This window comes from Mus caroli, unplaced genomic scaffold, assembly GCF_978045245.1.
Source record: "Mus caroli unplaced genomic scaffold, Mus_caroli_1 scaffold_10, whole genome shotgun sequence".
Lineage (NCBI taxonomy): Eukaryota > Metazoa > Chordata > Mammalia > Rodentia > Muridae > Mus > Mus caroli.
This window is the reverse complement of record NW_028227265.1, coordinates 116,284,225-116,299,884: the sequence shown is the minus strand read 5'-3', so window position 1 is coordinate 116,299,884 and position 15,660 is coordinate 116,284,225. Positions and strand designations below refer to the sequence as shown.

General features: G+C 47.1%; 1 protein-coding gene across 1 annotated transcript in view; it reads left to right on the top strand.

Moving 5' to 3' along the window:
* The window catches only part of Cul4a (cullin 4A), a 40,784-nt gene that overhangs the window by 8,877 nt on the left and 16,247 nt on the right, over nucleotides 1-15,660 (top strand). Inside the window, exons 3-9 of the mRNA XM_085844178.1 lie at nucleotides 756-860; nucleotides 5,986-6,054; nucleotides 7,151-7,224; nucleotides 7,810-7,972; nucleotides 8,212-8,301; nucleotides 9,144-9,226; nucleotides 11,986-12,053. Coding sequence (XP_085700304.1) covers nucleotides 756-860; nucleotides 5,986-6,054; nucleotides 7,151-7,224; nucleotides 7,810-7,972; nucleotides 8,212-8,301; nucleotides 9,144-9,226; nucleotides 11,986-12,053 — 652 coding nt within the window. The remainder of the gene's footprint in view (nucleotides 1-755; nucleotides 861-5,985; nucleotides 6,055-7,150; nucleotides 7,225-7,809; nucleotides 7,973-8,211; nucleotides 8,302-9,143; nucleotides 9,227-11,985; nucleotides 12,054-15,660) is intronic.

Below are 15,660 nucleotides of genomic sequence, written 5' to 3'. Positions count from 1 at the left end.
GAGATTTGAGAGGGGTTTAATTATGACTGGTGAGACTATATTCTTTCAATGGGTAGAAATATTTGATTTTTTTTTTTTTTCTGTAGGCTGTTTAAAGTTGCTTTTTTTGCTGGATGGTGGTGGTGCTCACCTTTAATCTCAGCACTTGGGAAGCAGAGGTAGGCAGATCTCTGAGTTCGAGGCTAGCCTGGTCTACAGAGTGAGAGTTCCAGGACAGCCAGGAAGGACTACACGGAGAAATCCTGCCTCAAAAAGCAAACCAAAGTTGCCTTTTCTTCATCAAGACAAAATAAGTGAATTCTACATCAACAATCAGTAAATAGACAGGGATCAGCATAGCCTGGTCTGTGTCACTCAGGACTCACAGGTCTTCCACCCACACAGCTGGAGTCTGTGTTCCCTCCTGTCACTGCCCAGGTTCACATGGTCGACTTTAGGATAAATGTGTGCCCCATCGCAACCCAGAGACTCAGAAAATGGCCACGTGATCCAAACCTACTGTAGAGCCCTGGTACTGTTGAGCAGCCTGATTGGCAGCAGCTGAGTTAGAACAAAGCTGGAGACTTTAGGTGCAGCCCCCCCAAGGAATAGTGGGCGCAGCGTACCATCAATCTAAGCCCCTCGCTGTTGGCCGCTGCCGTCAGTGTGGGCAGCACAAGCACTGAGCACCTGTATGGGCTGCATGGTAGGTAACTGCAGGGCTTTGCAAGAGTTTTGACACTTGGCTGAATAACCACCTTTTCCCTTTGTTGTAGGCTGTTGAAAATCTTTGTTCTCACAAAGTCTCCCCAACGCTGTACAAGCAGCTGCGCCAGGTCTGTGAAGACCATGTCCAGGCCCAGATCCTCCCATTCAGAGAATATCCTTTCTTTGTTTTGCTTTTTTTGCTTTATGGTGTTTCTGTTTACTACACAAGTCTTTTTAAAATGGGATGAAGAACTAATGACTATCCTTAAGCTAAAATAATAGGTTTTAAGTCTTTTTTATAGAACAAATAGCCTTTTTGTTTCATAATTCATTATAATAGTTGTTTAGTGAAATTTGTAACATTTAAGTTGCTGATATGAGTGAGGGTAAACGGCCTCCAGGTACTGCATCTAGTTGGAACATTCAGGGGAGTGTTTGAAAATATATTAAGTTTAAGTTCTGTCCTTTAGTAAAAATCATCTTATTTATTTTCTATGATATGTGACGAATCCCTACAAATATCAGGCTGTCTCATCTAAGGTGGGTCTCTCCTGGCTCCCACAGGTGGGCAGCTGTAGAAACAAGGTCCCGACTTACCGTCTGGCCATAGTGGACCTGGCTTAACCCTGAGGACTGTGCTCAGGGTCTTGCTGCATCCAGTTTCTCCCGGTGTATTGTGAACTACTCTGGGCAGGCAGGAGAACCTGCCTGTCTGGCCTGAGACTGTACCTTCAGGGACAGAACCAGACAAAGGAGGTCTGGCTATAGTGTTCCAATAAGAAGGGAATTAGTCAGGTGAGTACTGTAGGCAGGGCTGGGCAGAGGCCATCTTAGGTTTGCTGCCATGTCATCTGTGACTCATGCCCACAAGGACATCAGTCTGACCTGGCCTCAGGCCAGCTTAAGGGCACAAACTCTGTTGTGTATAAATCCCATGTTGACTTCTTTGGATGCATATATTCATGTCTAAAGCAAATCCCAGCGCCTGATCCAGGAAATCTTTGTTTTTCCCCCCTGTGGAAACGTGGTCCTTGCATCTGTGCAGCAGACCTTGTTAATTCAGAGTGCCTGGTAATGTTGCTGGACACTGAGCCTCTGTGGTCTAGGTGAAAGACCTGCACAGAGCCTGCGTGCCTGCATCCCACGCGGGTTGTGAGACCATCCTGAGTTCTGCTACAGGGCTTCAATATGGATGAACTAAACACTGCAAGATTATACAAGATGATGGTGATAGGATCCCTGGAGAACCTGCTAGCACGCATCTTCTCTCAGGAGGTAGCTGTGAGGCATATGGAGCCTCTGCCCCATTCAGAGCACTGGAGGAGCCTGAGCCTGGGCTGGCCAGGGACACGGGCACCCAGCACGGTTTTGCTCAAAGCCCACTTTGCTGCAAATGGCTTTCTCATTACCTGCTTTAATCACCCGCCTGCCAATTAATCCCACTCTGGGGGTTGACCTATGTGTTCACACATTCAGCAAGCCTTTGTTTCCTACCCAGTGTCTTAATCCCTGGATTATAGAAAAGTGGCTGTGTGCCTGATTTCTTCCTCCAGGGAATCACAGCCCTAGGACAGAGCCATAGAATTACCATTTCTTGATAAGAAAGCAGGATTTTAAAAATTATGACATGTTTTACAGGAGGAAAATAGCACTAATACATTATATGTTAAAAGTGACAATGTCACTGAGAACATAGACACATGCAACTCACAGCAGCAGAACAGAAATCAGGTAGAGCCCCCACAGTGGCAGGGTCAGGGGGAATCGGGGATACCAGTGGACTATGCCCTGAAGAATAATGGGGTGTAAGCAGACAGTGAGCATGACTGAGTGCCAAGTGTGTTGCTGAGAACTGCAGTCTAGTGCGCAGTCCAGATCACAGACTGCACTGCGTTCTGGATATGCTACAGGAAGTTGTACAAGCCACTGAGATTACTTATAGTCTCTAAGCTAACGCTCAATACGATTGTCATGTGAAGATCACAGCATGATAGGACAGCCTGGCCAGTATGCAGCCTGGAACCATCACCGGCCAAAACGTTTCCAAGAGCTGTTATGTGCTGCCTGGCATCACACTAGGTCCTGAGAGAAAGCACTGTGAGCAGCTCAGGTGTTTGTGTAACAGACCATGGCCACCTCAGGACATAAGGAGAGATAACCCATCTGCCTGAGGAGGGAAGTGCTGAGGGGACAGGAGGCCCAGCGAGGAGACAGCCCAGGCAGGTACACACACGGCACGCAGAGAAGAGCCCACTGGCAAGAAGCAGCAATTGCTGCTGCAGGCTTCCAGAAAAGGAAAGCTCACTTTTGACCTGCAGTGTGACTGGCCCGTGCTGTGCTGAGGGCCACGCGCTGCACAGTTTTGGCCCAGTGGATGTATTGACTAATGGGGAGAATAGTAACTAAATAGTCCTAAAAAGAACAGTGTTGTATAAGATGATTCTTTTCAGCTTTACTCTTCTAATTCTGTTTCCAGCAAGAGTATTAAGATGCTGAAGCCAAGCAAGCAGAGAGAATACACTTCTGCTTTCCCTTAAAAGGGCTTTGTGATTGGGAATTTTTTATAGTCTATCATAAGCATTCTTGCTATTGGGTGTTAATTGTATCATGAAAGGTGTACCTCCCTTCCATGGATGGTGTGAGTCCTTTGCAGGGATCAACCCTTCTCCAGAATGAGACAAGAATGGTTACCAGGAAGCTGCCTCAGCAGAAGCCACAACAGACCCTTTTGACACGTATATATCTCACTGCCTAGAATTACTCACCTCTGCCACCGTGGTGACACCTTAAGCCTTGCATCCTAGAACTGACTGAATTGTAGCAGGCTGAGCAGGATCTTGATCAACATAGTACTCTGTGGAAAGGCTTTTACCCTTTATACTGTTTTCCATGGAAAATAGCAGAAAATGGTTGGCCTGCATTACTTAACAGAACTCTTCCATTACAGAACTTTGACATTGGACCCTTGCATCTTAGAGATACTGGGCCAGGTACAACTCCCCTGTGGTTATTGATGACACCTGAGCTGCCTGGTAGCATCAGATGGACTAGTGTCAGTTTAACTCCATCTTAAGCTTAAAGGCTCATGCACATTCACTGCCACACAGCACACTGGCCAATGTGAGTGTATTAGGAACTTCATTGTCAGGCCAGCAGCCTCTCTCACCCTGCTAAATCAAATGTCCTGTGGCCAACCTGTGTCTTGCTTTGCCCAGCTTTTTGTGTAGGTTTCTCATAGTGGTCTGGCATATTTTACCATTATAGAAGCATTCTCCAAGAGTAATATGCTAGCCACTGAACTAACAGGCTTTCACTTTAACAATCTAAATGTGTGAATATGCTTCCTGGGACTTGGGAGGGGAAAACTAGACCTCTTTGAGCCACCGTGGCTATGGCCACCTGCACAGATGTACCTGTCCCTCTACCGTCTCCCTGAGCATTGTCTTCCCTTCCTGAGGGTGGGCCAGCGCCATGTGCCTCCACCAGTTGCCTGTGACTCACTGAAGAGCTGCTGCTTCTCTGACCTGGCTGTGGCACACTTGACAAGCTTCTCCTCCGTCTGGGTGTGCTGCTTCCTCGTGTGAGCTGAGTATGCTGGCCCTCTGCACTTGCACTCATTGACATAGATGGATGTGCTGCTGAGTGGCAGACAGGACATCTGGCACTTTCCACCTACAGGGACTGCGTTTTCTGTGTTAGGAAGCTTGAAGATCAAATGAAAATGGGCAAAAAAAAACTTTCTCTAGAAACCCACATTCTGGCATCTTTGTTTTAAAACTGTGCTTTACAGTTTTAGAAAAGTGTTAGGAGCTAGAGTGGAGGCTTATTGGTGAGAGCACTTGACCCAAGGTCAAGTCCCAGGACCTGTGTCAGGCTGGTGACTTAAGCTCCATGTGTGATGGGACACCTGGCTCCCATGGGTCCCTCACCAGCACACACATCACACAAGTAAACAAGTCATTTGAAAGAATCCTAAACAATTTAAAAAGAATGACTCAGCAGTCGGGCACTTGCTGCTCTTCCAGAGGACTGGGATCTGGTTCCCATAACCCACATGGTAGCTCACAAACCATCCATAACTCCAGTTCCAGGGGATCCAATGCCCCTTTCTGCTCTCCTTGGGCACTGTACATATGTGTATACACACACTCACACACACAGACATACAATAGAATGTCCTAATAACAAGGTTCAGGCCAGCAGAGTATATGGTGAGACTCTGGCTTAAAAAAAAAAAAATTTTTTTTTTTGAGTCTTCACTAAGCCTCATACACTGGCACATGCTTGTAGTATCATCTCTGGGGATACTGAGGCAGAAGGATCTCAAGTTCCTCATAGTCTCTATGTTAAGATCCTGACTCAAAAACAAACAAGCACAGTGTGGTGGCTGACACCTAAAATCCCAACACATGGGACACTGGGAAGGAGGAAAGCTGGGTTTAAGGCCAGTCTTGGGCAGAGTGACACTGTCCCAAAAGTACACACACAAAATCCCAAACACAGAGAAGCACACTTTGAGTCTAGGTGGTGCACGGTCTGGTCATAGATGCAACCTTGTGTTTAGCGTTTTAAGTTTTTACTGGGGAAGCCTCTATCACTCTTGAGCTGCCAGCTCCCTGCTGTTATCATTCAATACACACTTTTCTACTGTTGGACATCCTGGTCCCATCAGTCACCAGCTGTAGAAGGTCCTTTGTAGAGTTATGTTCAGTCCTGGCCCTCAGTGGGGTGCAGTCCTGCCCCCCACCCCCGATGAAGCACTTGTGCCTGGTTATTTCTGTAAGTTGGCAGGAACAGAAAGCAGCCCTGCAGAGAGGAGAGAGTGGAAGTCAAAGCAGTAAGGCACAGATCCCAGGGGGCGGGATGAGTCAGGTAGCTTACTACAGATAGGGAGTGAGGCCAGTGGACAGAGGCGAGGAATTCACACTCCTGGCTTGGGGGCTGCAGGTCTCTGTTGGTGTATTTGTAAAAAAAAAAATAGCCATGGGTGTTTGTTTTTCACAACCTGGAGACTGGAACTCCCAAGACCCACGTGCTAGTTATCTCCATCTGGTAAGAGCTTCCTGCTTTGTGGGTAGATGAGGCAGCTCTCTGTGGTGTCGTTTATACCCACTGGCCCTGTTGCCTTGGGATTAGGTTTCCACTGTGGCTTTAGGATACAGAAGTGTTGAGACTATAGTTTGGTCATATTCTCACTGTTTGTAGAGGGACATCTAGCAGGGAGGGTATTGGTCAGAGTGAAAGTTGGAAAACTGGGATGGACTATTGTGTTTGAAGCTTCCTTAGCAGGTCTGCACAGACTCACTAGACAGCGTTTTATTTCTAAAGAAGATTAACACATGCTGGCAAGATCACTGCAGACAAATGGTAAGTGTAGCCTTCATCAGCCTTGATGCTCTGTCAGTGCTGCTGTGAATGCCTGAGTTAGCTCACTCACACCTGCTCACTTGTACAAGCCTCTGCTCTAGACAGAATGAAGGTGAGCTCTTCACAGCCGCCTTTCCACCAACTTGAAGCCTGAGCTCGGGGACCCTTCACCACGTTAAGCAGTAGAATGGAGTGGGGTGGTGAGCTGCTCAGCCTCTTCTAGGAGGAGGTGCTGCCAACTCTGCCTGCAGGTCGGCAGTCACTGTGTGCTCATCAAAGACTTCCCAAGTTCTCAAAGAAAGCTTCCAGTGTCTAACTGAACGTTGGCCTGAGTTCCAGCTCCTTGACTTGACACATGGGTTTCTGTGTGGCCCAGCTGTTGATGACCTATGAGAGAAGATAGTCTATGTGGCTTCTTCAAGTAGACTGAACACTTATTTTCTAAAGATGAGCATTTTGAGCCACATGGATATGAAAAACAAGAATGTCCACTTGGGAAGGTATTTCAAACGTCAGCAGGTCTCACCAAAAAGTGGAGGCAGTTCCAGCTGGTGAACACATGGCTTCAGCAGCAAAGGAGAGGACAGTTGACTGCCTGCACTGGAGCCCAAGAGCCTCAGGACAGTGCAGCAGGTTATCTAACTGTTGGAAAACTTAAGCTAGGGATAGAGGTTATATACCTGCCTGCAGTCACCACATTTAGGAAGTAGAAGTAAGAAAATAAGTTTAATGCTATGAGACCCCCATCTCAGAAAACCAAGAATGAAAGATTAGACAGACATCCACAAGCTTCATTTTGTCATCAGTTGGGCGATAATTAAATTTCAGATTTCCTTGAGACTAAGTGCTTTAAAACCCTTGTAGTCTGGGCTGTTGTATTGAATGGACAATACCAGAAGAAAAAACTAAGTGTGTGAAAATGAAGGTCTTGGTATGTGCGGGGTTCCATCAGAAATGATTGTCACTTTGAAGGCAGCTAATGTAAGATGGTCCAAGAAGTCTGTTCTCAGTGTGTGTGTGTGTATGTGTGTGTGTGTGTGTGTGTGTGTGTGTGTGAGGGAGGGATGTGTGAGTGCTGCTCCTCCCTGCTCTTCAGATCATGATCAGAAGCATCTTCCTGTTTCTGGATCGCACCTACGTCCTCCAGAATTCCATGCTGCCTTCTATCTGGTAAGTCCACCCTGACTGCTGGGCCTCCTGCAGACCTGCAGAGTTCTCTTGTTAGAGCATGGTGTCTTCACGGAATAGACCCCCACGACTCCTGGGCTATATATAGGCTGAGGGAGCAGAGTTAATTTGCGGTCATTTCATATCTGCTTTCTGTGGAAACAGTAACAGCAACAGTGGTTGCTGGAGACAGTGTGGGTGCGGGGATGGGGGGAGGAAGGGATGCAGAAGGGGGCAGAATCAGTGGTGATTCCCATAATCTTGATACCGTTGAGGCTCACCAAAGGAGAATGGTGAAACATAGGCCAAAGATAGTAGGCCCAACAATAGCAATTTGATAATTGAGTGCCTGTGTGGCACAAGATATCTCATTATCTCCTTGGGGTAGTCAGCTTGGCCTATCTAGGAATTAACCTCATTTATGGTAGAGGCATAAACATCCTGGACTGGCCCAACAAGCATTGGTAAGAGGACTCTTAAAGATCTGGGTATCACTAGCAAACAGCAGTTTGGGGCTGGTGCGTGTAGCACACGTGAAACTCTAGAGGGTCAAAGGTAAGCCAAAGCCGTGTTGTGCTTCTCCACCAGGGACATGGGCCTAGAGCTGTTTAGGAACCACATCATCAGCGACAGGATGGTGCAGAGTAAGACCATTGATGGGATCCTGCTGCTGATTGGGCGTGAACGAAGTGGAGAGGCTGTGGACAGGAGCCTGCTTCGGAGTTTGTTAAGCATGCTCTCAGATCTCCAGGTGAGGCCTTGGTCTTGAGCATATGTGCTTGCGCCAAAGTAAAGGCAGGCTTCAGAGCTGTAAGTGGGGACAAGTACCCAGAAGTATGAGTGGACAACCCGATTGTCTAGTCCTTAAGGAGAGTGATGGAGGCCCGTGTACAGTACACACGGAGCTGCAAGAGAAGCGACTAATAAGAATCAGTGCTTGGAAAGGAAGGTTTCTGTGCTCAAGCTCATCAGGAGCTGCTTGTTTTCTAGGTGTACAAAGACTCATTTGAGCTGAAGTTCTTGGAAGAGACTAACTGTCTATACGCTGCTGAAGGCCAGAGGCTGATGCAGGACAGGGAGGTGAGATGTGCCGCTGACTGCATTTGGCTGTAACCCACTCCTTGGGCTTGCTGCCCTTTCGTATGCACACATTTGCCAAAGTCTCTGGAGTCCTTGGGAGAGAACTGCTTGCTGTACAAAGAAGTTAATTTCTTTCCCTTAGGGGCTTTCTTTCTTTATTTCCCCTCCCCTAAGTATTTTCTAAAATAGCGATGTCTAAGCAAGCCTATGTCTAATGTCTGAGCCTATGTCTAAGCAAGAAGATAAAGAACTAATCTTAAAAATCAAACATGTCACTGTGTAAAGCATTGGTGAAGAATGTATGTGAAGAAGCCTAGATAATAACAGCAGTGTCACCTCAGCCCCTCTGAGCAGCTTCTTAGGTCTAGAGTCCAGTCCCAAGGGAGTGATGAGTCCTATGTGGAGCTGCCTGCCCCTGCCAAGGTGGGCCCAACCCATCAGATCACAGTTTAGCTGCAGCCGTGCTAGCTAAGGTGGCACTGAGGACAAGTGATGATTGTCTGCATTTGGCCGTGACTGCAGGGGAGGGAGGATGTCACCGCTGACAGATCCGTGTGATCCATGTGTGGTACAGGTTGCTAGTAAGCTTTGGCTGTCTCCCCAGGTACTGATACTAACCCATCCATTGTGGCCCACTGGTATTTGTCCCCTCACACTTGATAGTCAGCCGTGAGAGCGGCCTGGGCCCTGCCTAGTTAGAGGGGCTTCTCAGTGGCGGTCTGTTAGCGAGTGTGTCACTTGAGTGGGTTTGCTTCTCTCTCTCTCTTTCTCTCTTTTTTGAGGAAATTTTATGTATAATGTGAGAAGTCTTTGTCATTGACGTGTTAAATGTTTTTTGGAAGGTTCCAGAATACCTTAACCATGTGAGCAAACGTCTAGAAGAGGAAGCCGACCGAGTGATCACCTACTTAGACCACAGCACACAGTAAGTTAAGCCCTGCACTGACTCCTCAGCCCCCACAGCCACGGCCTGTGGGCCTCACACTGAGGCTATGGCCCTGCCTTTGCCTGCACCCAGCACTCTGAGACTCTGCTCCCAAGGCCGAGCTTTGCTTATAATGTGTGCACTCAGCAGTTACACACTGGATTTCTTACCTCGAGCTATCTTGAGAGGACTCAGGAAGGAGAGCAGTGCCCTCAGCGCCTGAGTGCTTTGTTTGCTTGATAGAACTTCACTGAGCGCCAGGCTCTTGTCTTTCTAGCCTCTTGTTCTTCGAAGGGTTTGTGAGTCCGTTTCCTGTGCAGGGTGTGGTGATGCACATGTGAGCACAGGTGCCTGAGGGGGGAGCCAGCAGTGTGAGATCCCCAGAGCTGGGGGGCTAGGGTGGATGCAAGAGCAGTGTGCACTCTTTAGCCACTGTCCACCCATGTCTTCAGGCCATGATTCTCATGAAACAGTACACAGTTTTCTCTTTTCATTTGTCTTTTCCTCTAGACTCTAGGTCGATGCAGTGTTTATGCAAGATGTGTTATGCACTACTGTGAAGAGATGGAGACATGGGGGTGGGGCACAGAGGAGACAGTGAAACTCCCATCCTTTGGGATTTGGGGACAAGAGGAAAGAAAGGGTCAGATCCCAGGAGGCATAGCATGCAAGTTCAGGACAGCACCTTTTTAAAAGAGGATTGTGTTCTCCATTTCCAGAGGGGGTGCCATGGGTCCCAGTACAGACCTGTGCTGGGGGAGGCTGGGTCCCACCTGTAAAGAGACTCTCTTCTAAGGATCACTGGTCAATAAAAAAGCTATAGCCCATGAGCTGAGGCCGAAAATAGGAGCTCAGATACCTGGGAGGAATAGAGACTTCTGGGAAATAAAAACATGGGAGACCCCCCCCCCCCGGAAAACTGAGAAAACAGATGTAAGAAGACAGGGAGGGAAAACGACCATGCAGCTGAGCTCTGGCTGCAATAAAGGGAGTCGATATTTAAGAGGATTAGATGTTCAGGAATAAAATGAATATTTACATCTGCCTGGTAGAGGCGATGAGTTAAGGGGAGGCCATAGGAGGCTGAGTGTTAGCAACCAGGGAGGGGCAGAGGCTACACTGACTCCCCAAAAGTGGAGTCTTAGGCCACTCATTTCTGAACTCCATTTCCATGGAGGGTGGGATAGAATCCTGCCTTTTGCCATAGGTGCTATGAGGTTTAAATTTGCTAAAAAGTTCCTTGTAAAAAGTTGGTGTACACCTTTAATGCTCAGGAGGCAGAGAAGTGGGTGAATCTCTGAGTACAAAACTATCCTCATCTACGTCGTGAATTTCAGGCCAACCAGGGCTACTCAGGGAGACTCAGATGACGCTGCCTGAGTCCAGTCCCTGGGACCCAAGTAGCAGAAGGAAAGTGTTGACTCCTGAAGGTTCCTCTGGCATCTACACACATGCTGTGGTGTGTGCACAATGCATCATTTCCAACACTGATACAGGGTCGTGAACCCCAGTAGTGTTCCTTATAAACTCTAAAACAAAGACTGAACACAGACACATCTGAAGTTAACCGTTCTCTGTGTTCTTCGGAAGAGAGAAAGCGAGACAGCCAGGAGACTGGTGTGGTGGGGCTTGAGGGAAGCCAAGGGAGCTACGCAAGTCTGTGGGTCTCCATAGTGAGTTCTGTACAGATCCTGTCTCAGAGAAAAGAGTGGGTGGGCTGGGGATGAACCAGGAAGGCCATTTCTGTACCTGTGACTGCAGGGGTCAGGCTCTGTTCTGTGTGGCTCGTGAGCCCAGACCTCACAGTGGGCTGTTTCCATGAGCAGAGTCCTTCCCGATAACCATGGGCCTGAGGGTGGTCAGGGTGAGGAGTGTCTCAGACCTAGAGTAGCAGATGAGACAATTGCCGGTTCCTCCTGTGATACAGAGGGGAGGACCAGGCTGACAAGCACAGTGGAAGGCAGGCAGAGTGTGTGGGGAGACTGTGGGCCATAGTGAAGGAGAGAGGTCAGAGTCCGGATCCCCGTGTAGTTGGTAATGTGCCACAGAAAATACTTAAGCCCATAGATCCTAGGCCTGCTGGTACCTCAGCATTCTGCCCAGCAGGCCAGCGTGAGGGTGAACATGGCACAGAATGCCAGAGTAGGCATGTGCACTGATAGGACTGGAGGCTGCACTGCTAGACCGCATCCCTGGGCTCCTGCCACGTGACTCCAGACTGCTCTAGAGTTTACATGTGTGATTCAGGAGGCTTTAGCAAGTGACATCAGGGGCCAAACTGACGGGCAGAGGAAAAAGTTAGAACCCAGGGTGCCGTACCCATGTACCTACGCCAACCAGGCAGGCAGGCACCTTGGGTGCTCACTGCTGTACCCACGCACCTACACCAGGCAGGCAGGCAGGCAGGCGCCCCTCGGTGCTCACTGCCGACCATTTCCTGTGGACCTGCTGTGTTATTCAGCAGCTTGTGTTTAGAAATGCTGCTGCAAGAGCCAGGCAGATGTTATAATCCCAGCACTAGGGAGTGGAGACAGACCAGCGTGGCCTGTGTATTAAGACCTTGTCTAATGAAAAGAGTAAATTGAATTGAAATCTGGATTAGAATCATGAGCAAAAGCCATAATTAATAATCAGTGTAATGGAAATCTTAGGTTTTAGCCCTCGGTCCAGGTGGATGTTAGATGCCTGCTGTGACTTCAACTCTCACCTCAACAGCTAACCAGCCTCTGCTACTGACATCTTCTGGTTTGCTTTTACAGAAAACCGTTGATTGCCTGTGTGGAGAAGCAGCTGTTAGGAGAACATTTGACAGCAATTCTGCAGAAAGGTAGGTTTTCCCATCAATGATGGGTGATTTTACAGTGAGTTCTAACCTTTAACTTGTGAGACTCTGGGAGCATGGTATATAACTTCACAATGGTTAATTGTATAGGACAAACTATTGTGACACTTGTTTAATAGTGTGTTAGCCCTCAAAGGAATTCATAGTTAAATGATACGGCTGGGATGAGGTGGGCACCACCACACTTGCCTTGTAACTTGGATTTTGTATTTTTTAACTAAACATTAAAGAACTTTGCTGGCTGGGCACTGGTGGCACACACCTTCAGTCCTAACACTTGGGAGGCAGATGGATCTCTTGAGTTTGAGACCAGCCTGGTCTACAGAGTGAGTTTCAGAACAGCCAGAGCTACACAGAGAAACATTATCTTAGAGAAAACAAACTGTAGGCTGGTGATTTTCAGCCCTGCTTGGCTAAACCACCTTGGAAGGTTTTGTGAAGTAATTGTTCCTCGTGGAGTACCGTCATATAGAATACGTATGTGCAGCATGTCAGTGCATGCATACAGTGTGTGCTGACTACAGTTCAGCCATCAGCATCTCCAGACCAGTGCCTCATGCCATTTCCTCATTTGCCACCTTCAGTCTCCTCTGTTCTAGTTCTTCATAAACTGTACACTAGGTTACCATGAGCATGCGTAGACGTCTAGGCTCTTCCCAGAGGGTGACTTAACTGGAGAGAGCTAGGACTTAGATCGGTAGATAGCTCTGGTATCTTGAGAAGAACTGTGGGAGGGACTCAAGTTTGTCTTTAAAGGGCATTACACCACTTTGTACATAACATTAAAGCCATAGCCCACCCACTTCCTATGCTCTGTACTTGTTGGCTTTAGTGTCTATTGGTTTAGTATTTTTTGTTGTGTTTTCACAGCGATTGTACACTGTGAAAACACAGTGATTGTACATCTCCAGAAATTATAATGAATACAGCCACTCTTTTGTAACACTTGGATACCAGTGTAACTTGTTAAAACTTAATTGTTCTTGTCACCGTTCACCGTTTAAGGTCGTATGGCTGTGATTGATGGGAACTGTGGCTATGATGGGAGCTGTTGCTGGGATGGGAACTGTGGCTGGGATTGATGGGAACTGTGGCTGGGATTGATGGGAACTGTGGCTGGGATTGATGGGAACTGTGACTCCTCCTCCCTTGTGCTCTGAGTATCTGGAGATTCAGCTCTAAGGCAGTGCCACTCCTGCCACTGGCTGGGAGACTCTGCTTTGCCAGGCGCTGGTGCTGGTCTCTGTGAGACACGTGGAAGCAGGACCTCCATACAGTAGCCAAGTAAACCAGGACAGGAGGAAGACTGTGCCAGGCCTCTGCCGCCATGGTCTGCCTTCATGGACAGCAGTCCTGTGAGGCTACCATGCCACTTTGCATGCAGAAAGACCAAGGCCACATAGCTGTGCTGCCTAAGCACTGTAGTTTGTGCCCCAGTCTGCATGGATGGGTTTCCCAGTAAACCACACACAAACCTACCCAAGTTCACATTCACACTCAGTGCTCTTTTCATTTAACTAAGAGCAGATGCATTCAGAACGTGGGTTGGGTGCTTTTACAAAGTCAGAATTAGAGGACAGGTGTGTGATAAGACAGCTGTTAATCCCAGCACCGGACAGACAGGTGGATCTCTGTGAATCTGAGGCCATCCCGATTTGCATAGCAAGTTCTAGGACAGTGAGGACTATATAAAGAAACATCTTTTAAAAAAACAAAAATAAGAGACAGTTGGCCAGCAAAGTAGCTGGGTTGATGAAGATGCTTGCTACCAAGCTTGGTAGAACCAAGTTCGGATCTCTGGACTTACTGTGAAAGGAGAGAGCCATTTCCTACAGTTTGTCTTTTGACTTCCATGCATGCATTTATACAGATGTAATTTTTTAAAATTTTTCTTTAAGGAGTATATCCTTAGTGGAACATATCCTAAGAATAACAGGAAATAAAAATAATCTAAGGCTGGGATAAGCACAGTGATACGGCTCTCACTTAGCACGGGGTGTATGCAACACAGTCAAAGGTAGAATATGTATTTAGTCTGTGTGAGGCCTGGGACCAAGCAACACAAGGAAAAAGGCAAGAATTCCTAAAATTATTTTAGAAATAATATTAGCCAAGCATAGTGGTGCATCCCAGCACACAGGAGGCAGAATCAGACAGATCTTAGTGAAATGGAGGCCAGCCTGGTCTATGTAGTGAGTTTCAGGTTAGCCAAGAATACAATGTGAAAACTTGCCTTTAAAAAGATTAAAAGGGGGGCTAGAGAGATGGCTCAGTGGTCATGAGCACTGACCTCTTCCAGAGGTCCTGAGTTCAATTCCTAGCAACCACATGGTGGCTCACAACCATCTGTAATGGGATCCTATGCCCTCTTCTGGTGTGTCTGAAGACACCTATAGTGTACTCATATAAGTTAAATAAATCTTTTTTTAAAAAGATTTTTTTTAATGCATTTAATAGTTTTGTCCACTCAAAATCTGATAACAATGCCCAGTGTGCTAGAATGAGTACCTGTAATGTGCACAGCATGGCTTGTAGGTAACTGTGTCCAATAAGGAAACTGGAGAGCTGTTTGGAGAATGCATAATTGCAGATGTAGGACAGGAAGGACAGAAGGAAGCCTCAGCATTCTAGGGACATTGTTTCTAGGGTCTCTGGGGTCACCCAAGTGGCCTTAGAGCCGTCAGCAAGCTCTTACTAAGAGAACAGGGCGTGGACTGGCGAGATGGTCCTGAGTTCAAATTCCAGCAACCACACAATGGCTCACAACCCCCCTTAATGAGATCTGACTCCCTCTTCTGGTACATCTGAAGACAACTACAGTGTACTTGTAATAATAATAATAATAATAATAATAATAATAATAATATAATATTTATAACAATAAATCTTTGGGCTGGAGCAAGTGGGGCCGACCAGAACAAGCGCAGAGCTTGACCAAAGCATCCTAAAAATTCATTTCTCAGCAACCACATGAAGGCTCACAACCATATGTACAGCTACAGTGTATTCACATGCATAAGATAAATAAATCTTTTAAAAAGAAGAAGAAGACAAGGCGTAATCCTATAGCAATACAGCACAATGACTGAAATTCATTTTGTGTTCTTAACATCTGGGAGTTCAAAATGGCACAGAAAAGAATTATTAAAAATTAAAATGAATAGAGAGTTGGCTGGAGTGGTGGTGCACACGGTGGTTACAGCTGTTGTGAGCACACAGGACCAGAGCTCACTGAGCTCACACGTGGTAGACAACTCACACCCACCGTAACAGACTCTAGAGCATTCAGGACTCTTGTCTGCCTTCTGAAGGCATTCAGTCTCATTTGAGCACACACACACACACACACTCACACATTGTCACAGTATATAATTTACTAAATTCTTGTGAGAAAATAGTAAACTGTGTTTGTAAAACTTTATTCTAAATATTATTACGGGACTCTGGAGGAGTCTTAGGAGCACATGCTGGCCATGCATGCATTAGGACCTAAATTTGGATTCCCAGAGTCCACATTAAGAAGCCACCTGTAACCACAGCACTGGGATGGCAGAGACAAGAGGAGCTCTACTGCCAGCCAGTCTGCTGAGTC